General features: G+C 30.7%; 1 protein-coding gene across 2 annotated transcripts; it reads right to left on the bottom strand.

Moving 5' to 3' along the window:
• Window positions 4,424-9,168, bottom strand: LOC109347657 (probable transcription factor KAN4). 2 transcript variants are annotated; one of them, XM_019587614.1, is made up of 6 exons: window positions 8,194-9,165; window positions 7,729-7,805; window positions 7,230-7,266; window positions 6,526-6,652; window positions 4,955-5,054; window positions 4,424-4,830 (listed from the first exon to the last, which is right to left on the bottom strand). In XM_019587614.1, exons 1-6 carry the CDS (start codon window positions 8,672-8,674, stop codon window positions 4,693-4,695), a joined length of 960 nt encoding a protein of 319 aa, XP_019443159.1. In that variant the 5' UTR covers window positions 8,675-9,165; the 3' UTR covers window positions 4,424-4,692. The 2 variants fall into 2 exon arrangements, with proteins under 2 accessions (XP_019443159.1, XP_019443160.1); XM_019587615.1 differs by lacking the exon at window positions 4,955-5,054 and having other exon boundaries at window positions 4,705-4,830; window positions 8,194-9,168.

Raw genomic sequence — 13,372 nt, 5'->3', positions numbered from 1 at the left:
TTTAAAAAATAATAGAGGGAGGATGCAATCTTATACCCAAGGAGGGAATCTTAGTTATCAACTGGAAAGGCAAATTTAAAAAAGTGGGAGAATGAGGCACTCTTTGAAAGAAAAAAATAGTTGATAAGGAGAAAAATGAGAGACTAAAATAATGATATCATCTTCTTCATTTTACATAAACACTAACGATGTACTTTTATTCTCATTTGTTTTATGTTTTTGTTATTATAATATGTGTACTGTTAAGTACTTGTGTTTGAAAACTAATTTCATTATTGAATATCTCATTTTGTTGTGAATCCTAAACCCCCAATTTAATTCACCCCAACCCCAACTTTTTAACCATAACCTAACCCCAAATTAATTTTAACCTAAACCCCAAATCAATTTTAGCCTAAACCCCCAAATCAATATTAGCTTAAACCCTAAATCAATTTATACTCTAAAACCCCAAATCAATTTCAAACCCTAAACCTAAACCCCATTTAATTTTTACCCCAAAATCCTAATTCTCAATCTAGTTTTAACCTAAATCCCAAGTTGATTTTACGTTAAACCTCCCCAAATTGATTTTAAAACATAACCCCTAAATTAATTTGTAACCCTAAACCCCCTTAAATCTTTTATTATTTACTCATTTCTTATTCTTTAAATTTAAATAAATTTTGTTTTATTTTTTATTATTTTAATTATTTTATTTCCTGATTAATGTTCGTTGGTTTTGTTTATTTCTATTTATTATTTTGTCTAATTAGTTAATAATATATATATATATATATATATATGTATGTATGTATAAATGCAATAAAAGTATTTTTTTTTAAAAAGCAATGTGAAGTGGTGTCATTATAGGCCGGGTGCCTTGTCGCGTCACTTCATGTCGTCTAAAATGAGTAAGGTAACCTCACTATAAGCCTAGTACCTTGTCGTGTTACCTTATCTTGTAAAATAAATTTTCAAATAAGTTTAAAGGTAACGTGTAAATGCAATAAAGAAAAATATTTTTAAAATAATATGAAGTAGTTTCACTATAGGCCAAGTGTCTTGTCGTGCTACTTCATGTTGTCTAAAACGAGATAAGGTCTCACTATAGGCCTTGTATCTTGTCATGTTATCTTTATCTTGTAAAAATAAAATTTTCAAATAATTTTAAAAGTGACGTGAAGTGGTTCCACTATAGGCTTAGTGTTTTGTCGCGCTACTTTATGTCGTTTAAGCAAGGTGATGTGGCTACACTATATGACTAGTACATTGTCGCGCCACCTTGCCTTTTTATTTTTTATATGAATAAAATAAAAATAAAAATAAAAATATGTTGAATAATCAACTATTTTCTAAAAGAACTAAGTAGCATTGATTTCTATTGCAGATAGAGATACGTATGAGCAAATATTCCCCTGTCAGGCACACAAAAATATAAATCTTTTTTTGTTGTCTTTCTTTTTGTGTAATAACGTGAGAGTAAAATTCATGTTTTGAACGAATATCCACATAATTGATCTAGGTACCATTTTTATAACGGACGGCATGATGCGCCTAACACATTCCTCATCCGTAACCGACTCCCGAACTCGATTTCTATCTTTGAGCAAATCAACCATGTTTTCAAATTTTGGTTTTTTCATCTTTTCGCTCCAAAAACCATTGATGACGATTCTATTGTATTTATTTGCATATTTCTCGTCGCGCCTACGAAGGTGGGGTAGTGACAATAAGTCACAATACATTCTTCTTAAGATATCTTATTCTCCGGCGTGAAATGTAAAATGTATTTTTGGCAAAATACATTTTGACTTGCAAGATTTACATGGATTATGGATTAAATCCAATAAACTCTATATGACTAAGAGTAACAATAATTAGTTAAACATCAAATTCACCATATCCTCTTTCACAAATTGTGTCATTTTATATACTATTTGTTGTAAATGATCAGAAAAACACTTAACTATCAACTTTTAATTTAATTATAATCTTTTCAATCAATCAAACCAAATATTATATGAAGTAATATACTTTTCAGGATAACAGATATGCTCTCGTCCATAAAAATATTTATAGGGTTTTTATTTAATACACTTGTGTAGAATTATTAGATTCACTTAAGCAATGCATTACTAATATTAGGGATGGCAAAATGGGCTTGGCCCGACGGGCCAGCCCGTTTGGATAGGTGTTTTTAGCGGGTCGGGTTGAGGGTTTTAGCCCAAAAGCCTGTATTCAACCCATTTTGGAAGCCCGTTTTTTAGACGGGCCATGGAGGGTCGGGCCGGGCTGGCCCGACGGGCCAACATTAAGATTAGTTCATTTGTCTATCATGTTGCTCATTGCAGTTAAGATTAAACTTTTACAATTTTAACTTATGTTTGGATGCTTAAACATATAATTCTTCTTTCTCTTTGTAAAGTGAACATTTAATATCTCTTTATGTAGTTATCTATTATCTTCACTCTTATCCAATTATTGTACTTATTATCAGATAAAGGTGGAGTTTCACTAACAGTTAGGGGTGTTTGAATCAAATTTAAACCTTTAACTAATTGAAATGGAAAATTGGAAACTCAAACAAAACTACTGATTTTGATTCCTTTTGGAAAATTAATTGAATTCGATTATGTTTCAATTTATATTTTTAATGTAGTCAAATTCAAATTAAATTGAGTAATATATATACTTTATTGTGATTGATTTATAATATAATAGTTTTGATTCTTATATACTTTTTAAAACTTAGAAATTATAAGCTTTATTGTGAACTAGGAATCTAAAAGTTTAAGACTATGGTGGTTTATTGTTTAGAATTTACAAGTTTTGTACTAATGCAATATGTTATTATGAGATTGTGTCTTTTGTTTGTGATTTTTTGTTTTAAAAGACATTTATGAATTGTTTGAATTATTTATTTTTGTCTAATTTTAAAAAGAAAAAAAAAACGGGTCAGCCCGCCGGCCTGCCAGCCCTACTAAATATGGGTCGGGCTGGCATTTTGAGCCCTTATAATTATAAGGACCGGGCCAGCCCATATTATGACGGGCCAAAGGCAAGCCAGGTCGGGCTGGCCCATATTACCACCCTAACTAATATATAAAGAACAACTAAATATAATTATTTAATGAAATATCTAGGGAGATGTGACATGACATACTTTGCCTAACAAACAACGTTTTCATCACAAGACACATAAAAAGATAGCTTAATGTACAAATTCTACCAAGGTTGAAAATGAGACATCAAATATCAGTATATTCTGGTGTGGATCCTCGTGAAAAATAATTCCTTTTTTTAGCTTCAATATACAAGTGTCTTGGATCCAAATATGATGAAAACTTAAAAAGGATGTTATGATGGCCTGGCACGAAACTTACCCACCTAGACAAAGCATTCCTAAATGGGTCCTATTTTGGCTTAACTATAAGTCATGGTCCATGGACTGAAAGAGCCATTTTGCTTTCTTTTGAACTTTTATACCCTCCACTCAAAATGACAACATCAAAGACAATGCCTGAACTTCTTTGGACTCAAGCATATGTTTTTAAGCAAACAACATTATCCCATTTTCCCATCTTTCTTTTCAGACAAAACTGAAATAGGGGCCACCTTTCATGCTCCACTTTGAGTTTTAATATTCAATGACCCCCTATTAATTGGTGAGTATATGCCACAAAACTAATATGTTGAGTTTTTTTGGGTTGATTGGGAACGAGGAAGCCTGAGAGATGGTTAATAGAGTAGTGGTGGTGGGTGCTGACACTGGTATCATGGATAGGTGGATGAAGATTGGGTGGGGTTCAAGATGAGACTAATATGACAATTTTGTAAATAAGATAGGGAGGGAATTGGGTTTTCAAAAAATAAAAATGAATTGAGAGGAAAGACTTATTTTGATCCCTCAAATTTTTTGTGTATAGCAATTTAGTTCCTAAAAAATCTAATATAAAAAATGGTTCAAAAAATATCAAAATGATCATTTTAACATTTTTATTACTTCTAATTAGGATTATTTTGACTCGCATTGATGATTTTGAGTATTAAATTGATTTTTTTTTTCATTTTTAGTGATCAAAATGATACACACAAAAATTTATAAAGATTAAAATGAGTATTCAAACAAAAATTAAATGCCTTTGAGAGCATGAAAGAATTTCATATAGTACCAAAAAAATGATTCATATGTGGAATAATAATCCATCTCTTTCCGATGTCATGGGGTAGTACTAGTAGGAAGGCATCTTCTATTTTATAAAGTATGTCAAATACTCCATGCACTACTTGATGTGATTGATTGAAAAAAATATATTTAAATTAAAATATTAATAATTAAGTGTTTTTCTGACCAATCATGATACATTCAAAAATTAAAAAAAGACCACAATGAGTATTCAAACAAAAAAAATTAAATGCCTTTTGAGAGTATCAAAGAACTTTATATAGTACCAACAAAATCATTCACATTTGGAATAATAATTCATCTCTTTCCAATATCATGGGGTAGTACTACTATCTTAAAAAGAGTTTAATGGTGTACACTTATATCAAGATTTTTACATTCTCAGTCATTCATACACATAATTTTTATAATGATGAAAAACCTACCTCTTTAGTGCACAAACCATTTTCCCTTCTAATAACAAGCTAGGAAAGTAATTGTTAGCATTTATTTAACACTTCATAAGAGTTAACTCTCTTGATGATTCAGCATTTTTCTGCTTCCCAATTGGACCTTCCAAGGCTGAATTCTAAATCAAGAATCGCTTCAGAACGTGACAAAGGGCTACAATCCAATGTCTCCTCCATGCAATTCGACAAGGCTCCATAATTTTGCTCATGAATCTGTTTAAATATTATCACACCAATGCCATTAACCATTTAGAAAATTATATATAGTACATGCATGCAACAAAAACTATAAGCCAAATGTTAGGTCCAATTTGTGACCCTCTATGTCCCAACTTACCATGGTTTCATTTCCCATGAGATGAGAATATATCAAACCCATTTCGAGGTTTTGTCTACTATTGTTTGTATTTGTCTCTATTGTTGATTTCCACTGTGTCCTGAGTGAATAAAGTATGGAAATAAATTAGCATAGAAGGCAAACATATTATTAAGCAATAAATGAAATGGTTAGCCAATTTTAGCACTCAATAGTGGTGATAAAAAAAGGTTAGTGAAATTTAAAAAATAAAAAAAGAAGTTATAAAGTGGTATGATGGTTAAAAAGAATGTGTGAAGTGAAGGAGGTTGAAGATTTTAATCTCACTCACAACAACTAATATTCTAATATTTGCCGATAAAAAAATACTAGTGATAAAAACTCCAAATCCAAAGTCCAAATAAATGCACCTAATATCCATCTCATGAGAGGGGAGCCAATGTTGTTGATAATCTAATTGTGGTTAGGGAAAACCTTGAACATGGTTTTAAACATTAATTTAGGGTTTGTTTGCGAGTTATATTTTGGAGGGCAAATGAATGCTTTACTCTTAAATTTTTATTTCCCTCCAAAGTCTAATTTGCAAACAAACCGATAAGGTGATCCGGGGTGAAGAGCAATTAAAATGAAGTGAATTTACTTGCATGAATTTCCCATTTATTCATCGCATGGTTGAAAGAGGACTACCCCTTGTTTTTATTCCTTTTTACTAGAATGAAAAGAGGAGATCGATTTGCTGTTCCACAATCAGTGTAGGGAAAATTGCAAGTAAATAATGCATCTCTAAACAAATTTTATATGCTAAACCAATCAACAATATAATTAATATATTATACTCTGGATTTAAAGTTATGATTCGTCAATGGTTATTTAATTTATTTGATATTGCAATGTATACAATCTATGTCTTTGTGACTATTTATCCAAAGCCCACCAACCAGAGATCAAATGAAATAACCTTTTGGAGCTTACTATATCAATTACAATAACCAACACAACATTAATATAGTAATGTAAGACTATAATGTATTCCTAGTCAAAAAATCAAAGATTTAATTCTTTGAATAATCATATACCCCAAAAGATATCAGTTTATTTTTCATAGGGTGAGAGAATACCTTGATTATATCACACAAAGTTACAATAACCAAAAATTGCATGATGACACATTGAGATTTGCACCAAATGCTAGCTAGACCTTTTTGTTGATATTAGGCATTTAATATCTAATGGATGAGTAAAAGCATCATTGAGTTCTCACGTAGAAAATGACCACCCACAAACTAATTTTTTATTCATTTGAACATCTTCAAATGTAATATTTTCACTAATGATAAACCATAAAGAGCCCTAAGATTTGTTCCTCAAAATCAATGTACGGACACTATAAAAAAAGTTCAGCAAAAAGCCAAAAACAGGAAACATTGGCCAAAATCTAAAACCAAACACGAGGCTTTGTGAATATACGTGCATGATAGTACATTAACATAACTTTAATAATTCTGATGAAACCAATAACTCAATATTATTACTTTCTTTCACATTGTTTTACTTAGATATGACAATAAAAGAGAGATAAATGCAATATTTACCTGTGGATTTTTTCCAGAGGGTGTGGTAAATTGGTTCTCACATCACAAGTTGAAACTCCATTATGCAGATTATTGGTAATCTCTTGCTTTGTGCTGCTTAATCCCATATGTGTAATCTGTCCAGGACCTGCATTTTTCATTGAACAGTAGAGAACCGTTGTTTTTTCTTTGTCAGACACCAGCTAAATAATTCATTCTCATAGTTATAAGGATTTGAAGTTAGATCTATCCTATGAAAACCAATTTTTGTTTTGAAAGGGGAACAACTAATAGAGCAAATCATAAAGTTTCTATTACACTCGAATCACCAAAGATCTCAAGGAAGTTAAAGTGAATAATAAGGATAAGAGTTACAATATTTTAAGAAAAATGTTATTTTTACAATAATTGTGTACAAATAATTTGAGTGGAAAATAACTAGGAAAGAGAAATTACCTAGACCCACATTTTTTCTTCAATAAAAGTTAATAAATTTGTATGTATAAAATTGTTATACTAATAACATCATTAACTCTGATCTCTTTTTCTTGATATCCTTTATAATAATTGATTATCTATTATTGTTATTGTTAAAGAAATTTGTTATTAACCATTAAAAATAAGCATAAGAAGGCATATGAGTAAAAGTAACGAGAATTATCATAATTTCCATAATAATAAAAGACAAAATGGGGTCCTTGAGAAGGAACACACAATTGTATTACCTGTGCCTTTGACAGTGCTCTTCACTGTTCTATACATCTGCTTGAACATCCCACATAAATTAAAATCAGAAGAAAAGTCCACAAGGCTAAGATTACCCACTTCAAGAAGAAAAATAGTAATAGATATTTATTGTTTCAGATCCTGTCTTATATGTTGTCTCGAGTCAATGATAATAAAGCAAAAATATTAATAATAATGAATGTTTAAATTTTTTAATTGATATGACATGTTTTTATTGGTACGAAACAATGTATAAGATAAGATATGAGACAACAAAGAAAATAGATTCCCTTTCGTCCCAACTCCTTGTTCTACTTTCCCCACTAGTGGAGGCAACTTAAAAAGGACTACGAATACACTTCACTTTCTTTTTCTAGCTTCTTATTCTTTTCTTGTTTTATCTTTTTGTCTAGCTAGAAAATATAAGGGAAAATGGAACTTCACTCATTAAGGTGAAAGACTATTCCAAATATGGAGAAATGGGAATAGTAACCCCACCTGCAAGTGACTCTTGACATGTGCTAGGGTTAGATCCTTAACATTCATCAACTCTAAAACAGATTTTGGAGTTGCCCCTGCAATGACAAGACAACCCAAAATTAGCTATCTAACCGAACACAAATTACCTGTTGTTTTTATGACTTTTCTATTTAATTGAATGATACATTTTAATTAGTCTATTATACCAATAAAAACACATAGGATCTCCATTATGATGTAACCTAGTAACCCATGCCTTTTCCCCCACAAATTAATTAATAGGATACTTGATAAACATAGGATAAGGAAAATGATGCTTGTAAAACAAAATTTGAACATGAGAGATGACATCAAACTTTTCCTTTGAAATTTTGTAAGTCAAGTTGTATAAGGAATATAAAAAGAAAATGATATAAACGAATAACTTTTAATGAATCATAGCATTATATACAATCTGAAATTAAAATAGTTCAATGAAATTACTTTCATGGCCACCAAGTAGCTGAACTGCATGAACAAAATGGGCATGGAGGGTGGTGGTCCATCTCATCCTAGGAGCTCTAACATTCCTTTTCATACCATGAACAATTCTCACATTTCGTTTGAAATCTCTGCCATAAAAATGTGGTTGGAAATAGTGGTTGGAATTTCTTGAGACTCCTTGTTGTAATGGAATAAGGGGTTTTAAATTCAAACATGTGGTTTCAAAGCCTAATCTCAGAGAGGGTTCACTATGATGATGACCAAGTTGGAAAAAGCTATTATTGTTATTATTCTCATGGCTTAAATCACTTCCACTACTACCTGACTCAGAAGTTGAGCACATATCATTGTAAAGGGTTTTATTATAGCTTCCCACTTTGGGTTGAGAATCTGAAATAAAGGGTAGGCTTATGTTTAAGGTTAGGTCTGGTTCTTTCAAAGGTGCTAAGGTTCTCATAACTTGGTGAGAATTAGTGAACATTTGGAATAGAGAAATATGAAAGAGAAACAAAAAAGGGTGAGGTGAAGTGAAACAAATATAGTAATAAGAATAGTTAGGAGGAAGAAGTGAGGGTATAGCTATGAATTGATGAGAATGAAATGATGAATTCAAAAAGAGATGAAAAATAAGGACTTTTAGCAGTGATTATATTATCATGAGTGACTTATGATTTTGGCATTGGTTTTGAGAGAACTAGCTAGCCCTTTTAGGAGGATCCCATTAGGGTTCAAGGAACAGCTATATGGGAAATTTTTAAAGGAAGTGAATCCAGAAACTAAAAGTTACTAATCAGATTAAACATATAAAAAATGAAGAGAAAGAGAAAATATGAAAGTTCTTTTGGGGATGGTGGTTTGAACAATAAGTTTGTGAAAAGGGTTAATAGTTATATATGGAAACTGAGGGATATGTGCATAGAAATACTATATATGCATAGAGAAACTGAGAAAGAGAGGGTGAGAGAGAGAGAATGAGAACCTTGGGTTCTAAAGTTTTGTTACCTTATCTGTATAATAGTACGTATTTTTCTTCTTCATTAAATTACTAACAAAATACTTAACCGTAATTGTAAGTAACAATGGATTTTCTCGAGTAAAATCCCTTTCCATTAAAGGTGTGAAAAAACAAAGAAAACATAAAATAAAATAATATTTATATCTTTATTAGTTATATTAAGATTACAATTTTATCTTTAAAAATTAAAGAAAAAAAGAATTATCCTCTCCATTACTTGATAGAAGTCTCGATTTTCTGGAGCAGCTCTCAATTCTTAATCCAAGGATAATGTATAGAGTTTAAATCTGGAAATCAAATTGAGGGTTAGGTTTATTTTGCTAAGATCAATTATCAAATTTTAGCTTATGAAATGACATAAAGTGTGATAGACTCACAATAATTCTTATATGCAGACGATTTTGCTAAACTATCATTTGTCTTGAGATATTTTGGTCGCCTATGTATTTATGTCAATGTATATATACTACAAGTTTTTATCATTTAATTAAATGAATTTAATATCTATTGATGGTTATTATATAATTTATATGTCATTGATAATTAATATATGAATGTTAAGTGATGTATTGATAGTGTAAATACTCTTGCATAAATTATTTTATCTTAATTAATATCATTAATCATATTTTTTTTTTTGCAATATACTTTTATTTCAACTTATCAAATAAAAAATAAGTGATTTTTTTTGGGAACCGATATATATCAGCTAATGGGTTATTAATAATATATAATAGTTTGATAAAAAAAACATTTCCTTTTGTTGGTTCTTTAATAATCAAATTAGGGTTTAATTTGAGTATTTGTTAACAGGAGTGTTGGGATTTGCAAAAAACAAAATGGGTCCTGTTGAATGGAATATTTGAAAGGGAATTGAGAGTGTAGTTTACGTTGATGGATTGCGACCCTTTAAAATTCCTCTGCTCCTTTTTGTTTGCTACCATTCTCTGATTTATCTCTTAAAATGCATTTCTTTGATTGGAATGAATATTCCCATTTTATTATATATGAACCAAGATTGAGTAGCAAACCAAAATATCCTTGTTCTAAAATGACCATAACCCCCATTGCTATGTTGTTTCATGCAGATATGGCATTAAACCTTATCAGCAGTATGTGCTGTTAGCTATAGCTATGAGAATTCATCAAAAAAAAAAGCTATAGCTATGAGATACACATTCATAGGGAAATGATTCTCTTAAATAATAGAGAGACGGTTAATGAATTTTGCATTTATATATAAGGGTAAAAATATCTTTATATTTTTTCCCTTTTCGTATTGAAATATTATGTGTCTTATATTTAATATGTCCCTAATGTTATGATTCTATGTGTGTTGAGTTTTGTAAGGAAAAGGAAGGAAAGACTTAATAGGTATCTTAAAGTGTATTTTATGGTTCTTAATTCTTTAATTTCTTAAGTTTTCCATTTCTTTTCATTTGCCTTTAAAAATCAATTCACAAAATAAATTTAAGAGTTTATTTGTGACCTAAATTTTGGAAGATATAAAATAAAAAGAAAAAACACTTGAATACGGCTATGAAGACTTCTCTCTACATTATGAATCTTCCAAAATTCAATTAGCTAACAAGCACTATGTATATCTTATTTCTACACGTGAGTATTTCTAATCATGTAACTTTCTTAACTTGTATTTTAATACCTGAACTTGTTTCTTTTTACTTTGTATATCTTGATCAAACAATTTTATACTTTAATCATAAAATTCTTAAAAAAAATAGTAAATAAGCCATACAAGTTGTTGACGGTGAAAAATTACAAAAGTTCTTTTATTTTATAAAGAAAAATTGTATTAAAGGAGCACAAGGGGTGCCCACCCAATACAAGAAGGAAACAATCACAACTTAGTCGCACTTAGCGTTATACAAAGATTAGGATCCATACACCAATTAGCAAACGACAAAGATTTATGAGAAATAAAAGAAATAAACCAAATCCACGATCTAGTTTGAATCAAGTCAATTAAATGCACATAGGTCGGAGTCTTCTCCTGAAAGATAACTTCATTTCTCATAATCCACACTGACCAAACCAATGCGAACCAAAGTATTCTCCACACCTTTACACAAGTATCGCTTTTAAAAGTATCATGAAGCTTGAAAAAATCCATAATTGTTGAAGGTATTGTGATAGGAACTTGAAGCCAAGTGTAAAAACCTTTCCAAACACTTGCAACAAAGTCACAAGATATAAAAAAGTGGTCAATAGTTTCAATATGATTATTGCAAAAAATACAAACCATATCTTCCGCCCTCGCAATAATATTCCTCTTAAGAAGTTCATCATTTGTTGGGAGACGACCTCTTAAGAGTTTCCAGACAAAACAACAAACATTTGAAGGCAAACAATTAATCCAACAATTTTTTAGCACAATACCTAAGGAAGATTGATGTTCATTCATCTCAGCCAAGTAAGATATTTTCACCACATAGTCACTTGATCCGTCAAGATCCCATCTCCAAGTATCACTAGAAATCCAGCTTACACGAATGGTGATTAATTTTGAAACAAGTTTTTCACATAAATTTTGAAATTGTATGGGTTATGACAAGTTTCTAAAGTAATTTTGTTCAATAAATGTTTTTGTGGATTTGAAAATGAAGAACTTGGACAAAAAGTAAAAGATTGTCCGGTAATTTAAAAAAAGGTCTGAAATTAAAAGAACTGAAATGTAATAAATGGCAAGAAAATAAAAGGATTGAAATTAGAAGGGGCTTGACTGAGACTTAAAAAGATTGTAAAGGTAAATTTGCATTTAATGTTAAAGACATGAGTATTATTTGGGAAGGGTAAATTTGTATCAAATGCCAAAGTTTTGAGGTTTTTTTGATTATTTTTTCTTAAATTATCAAGGGTATCTTCTTACTTTTTGAATAAGAAATTAATCTTTTTGGGGTATATGTCTACCTCTCAGGAATTACCTTTGATATTTTGATTACCATGATCTAGCGAATCCTTAAATCACTGTATCAATAACATCCCGTTGATTTGATGTTTTCCAATTAATATGTTCCGCTGGATATTTGGAATCATCAAGCTCCAACTTTTATTAGTTTATTTTTACATCAACGATCTACCCACTTATGGGCATTATACGATATGAATATATATACTTCATTCAATACTACTTTTATTATTTACCTCGTCAATTACTTAATAACGTCCAAATTCAAACAATCACCAACATAAGTTATCGCACTTTTTTACATTTATTTAATATTCATTGTTTGTTTGTGAGGTTTGTAGAAACTATATGACATGGTCATTGGGGTATGGAAATGTTGTTTGTCTATGCAATTGTTATATTCCATTTATTTTTTACCTCTACAATCATATAACATTCTTGTTTAATTTTAAAAAGAAAAAAAAAACGGGTCAGCCCGCCGGCCTGCCAGCCCTACTAAATATGGGTCGGGCTGGCATTTTGAGCCCTTATAATTATAAGGACCGGGCCAGCCCATATTATGACGGGCCAAAGGCAAGCCAGGTCGGGCTGGCCCATATTACCACCCTAACTAATATATAAAGAACAACTAAATATAATTATTTAATGAAATATCTAGGGAGATGTGACATGACATACTTTGCCTAACAAACAACGTTTTCATCACAAGACACATAAAAAGATAGCTTAATGTACAAATTCTACCAAGGTTGAAAATGAGACATCAAATATCAGTATATTCTGGTGTGGATCCTCGTGAAAAATAATTCCTTTTTTTAGCTTCAATATACAAGTGTCTTGGATCCAAATATGATGAAAACTTAAAAAGGATGTTATGATGGCCTGGCACGAAACTTACCCACCTAGACAAAGCATTCCTAAATGGGTCCTATTTTGGCTTAACTATAAGTCATGGTCCATGGACTGAAAGAGCCATTTTGCTTTCTTTTGAACTTTTATACCCTCCACTCAAAATGACAACATCAAAGACAATGCCTGAACTTCTTTGGACTCAAGCATATGTTTTTAAGCAAACAACATTATCCCATTTTCCCATCTTTCTTTTCAGACAAAACTGAAATAGGGGCCACCTTTCATGCTCCACTTTGAGTTTTAATATTCAATGACCCCCTATTAATTGGTGAGTATATGCCACAAAACTAATATGTTGAGTTTTTTTGGGTTGATTGGGAACGAGG

Source organism: Lupinus angustifolius, chromosome LG05 (genome assembly GCF_001865875.1).
Source record: "Lupinus angustifolius cultivar Tanjil chromosome LG05, LupAngTanjil_v1.0, whole genome shotgun sequence".
Lineage (NCBI taxonomy): Eukaryota > Viridiplantae > Streptophyta > Magnoliopsida > Fabales > Fabaceae > Lupinus > Lupinus angustifolius.
Note: the sequence above shows the minus strand (reverse complement) of the source record. Positions and strands in the feature narration are given on the sequence as shown.

Coding starts and splice junctions, on each gene's coding strand:
- LOC109347657 (XM_019587614.1), bottom strand. CDS start 8,674: ATGTTCACTAATTCTCACCAAGTTATGAGAACCTTAGCACCTTTGAAA. Junction 7,267..7,728: donor ATGTCAAGAGTCACTTGCAG/GTGGGGTTACTA, acceptor ATGTTCAAGCAG/ATGTATAGAACAGTGAAGAG. Junction 4,831..4,954: donor TCATGGGAAATGAAACCATG/GTAAGTTGGGAC, acceptor ATATTTAAACAG/ATTCATGAGCAAAATTATGG.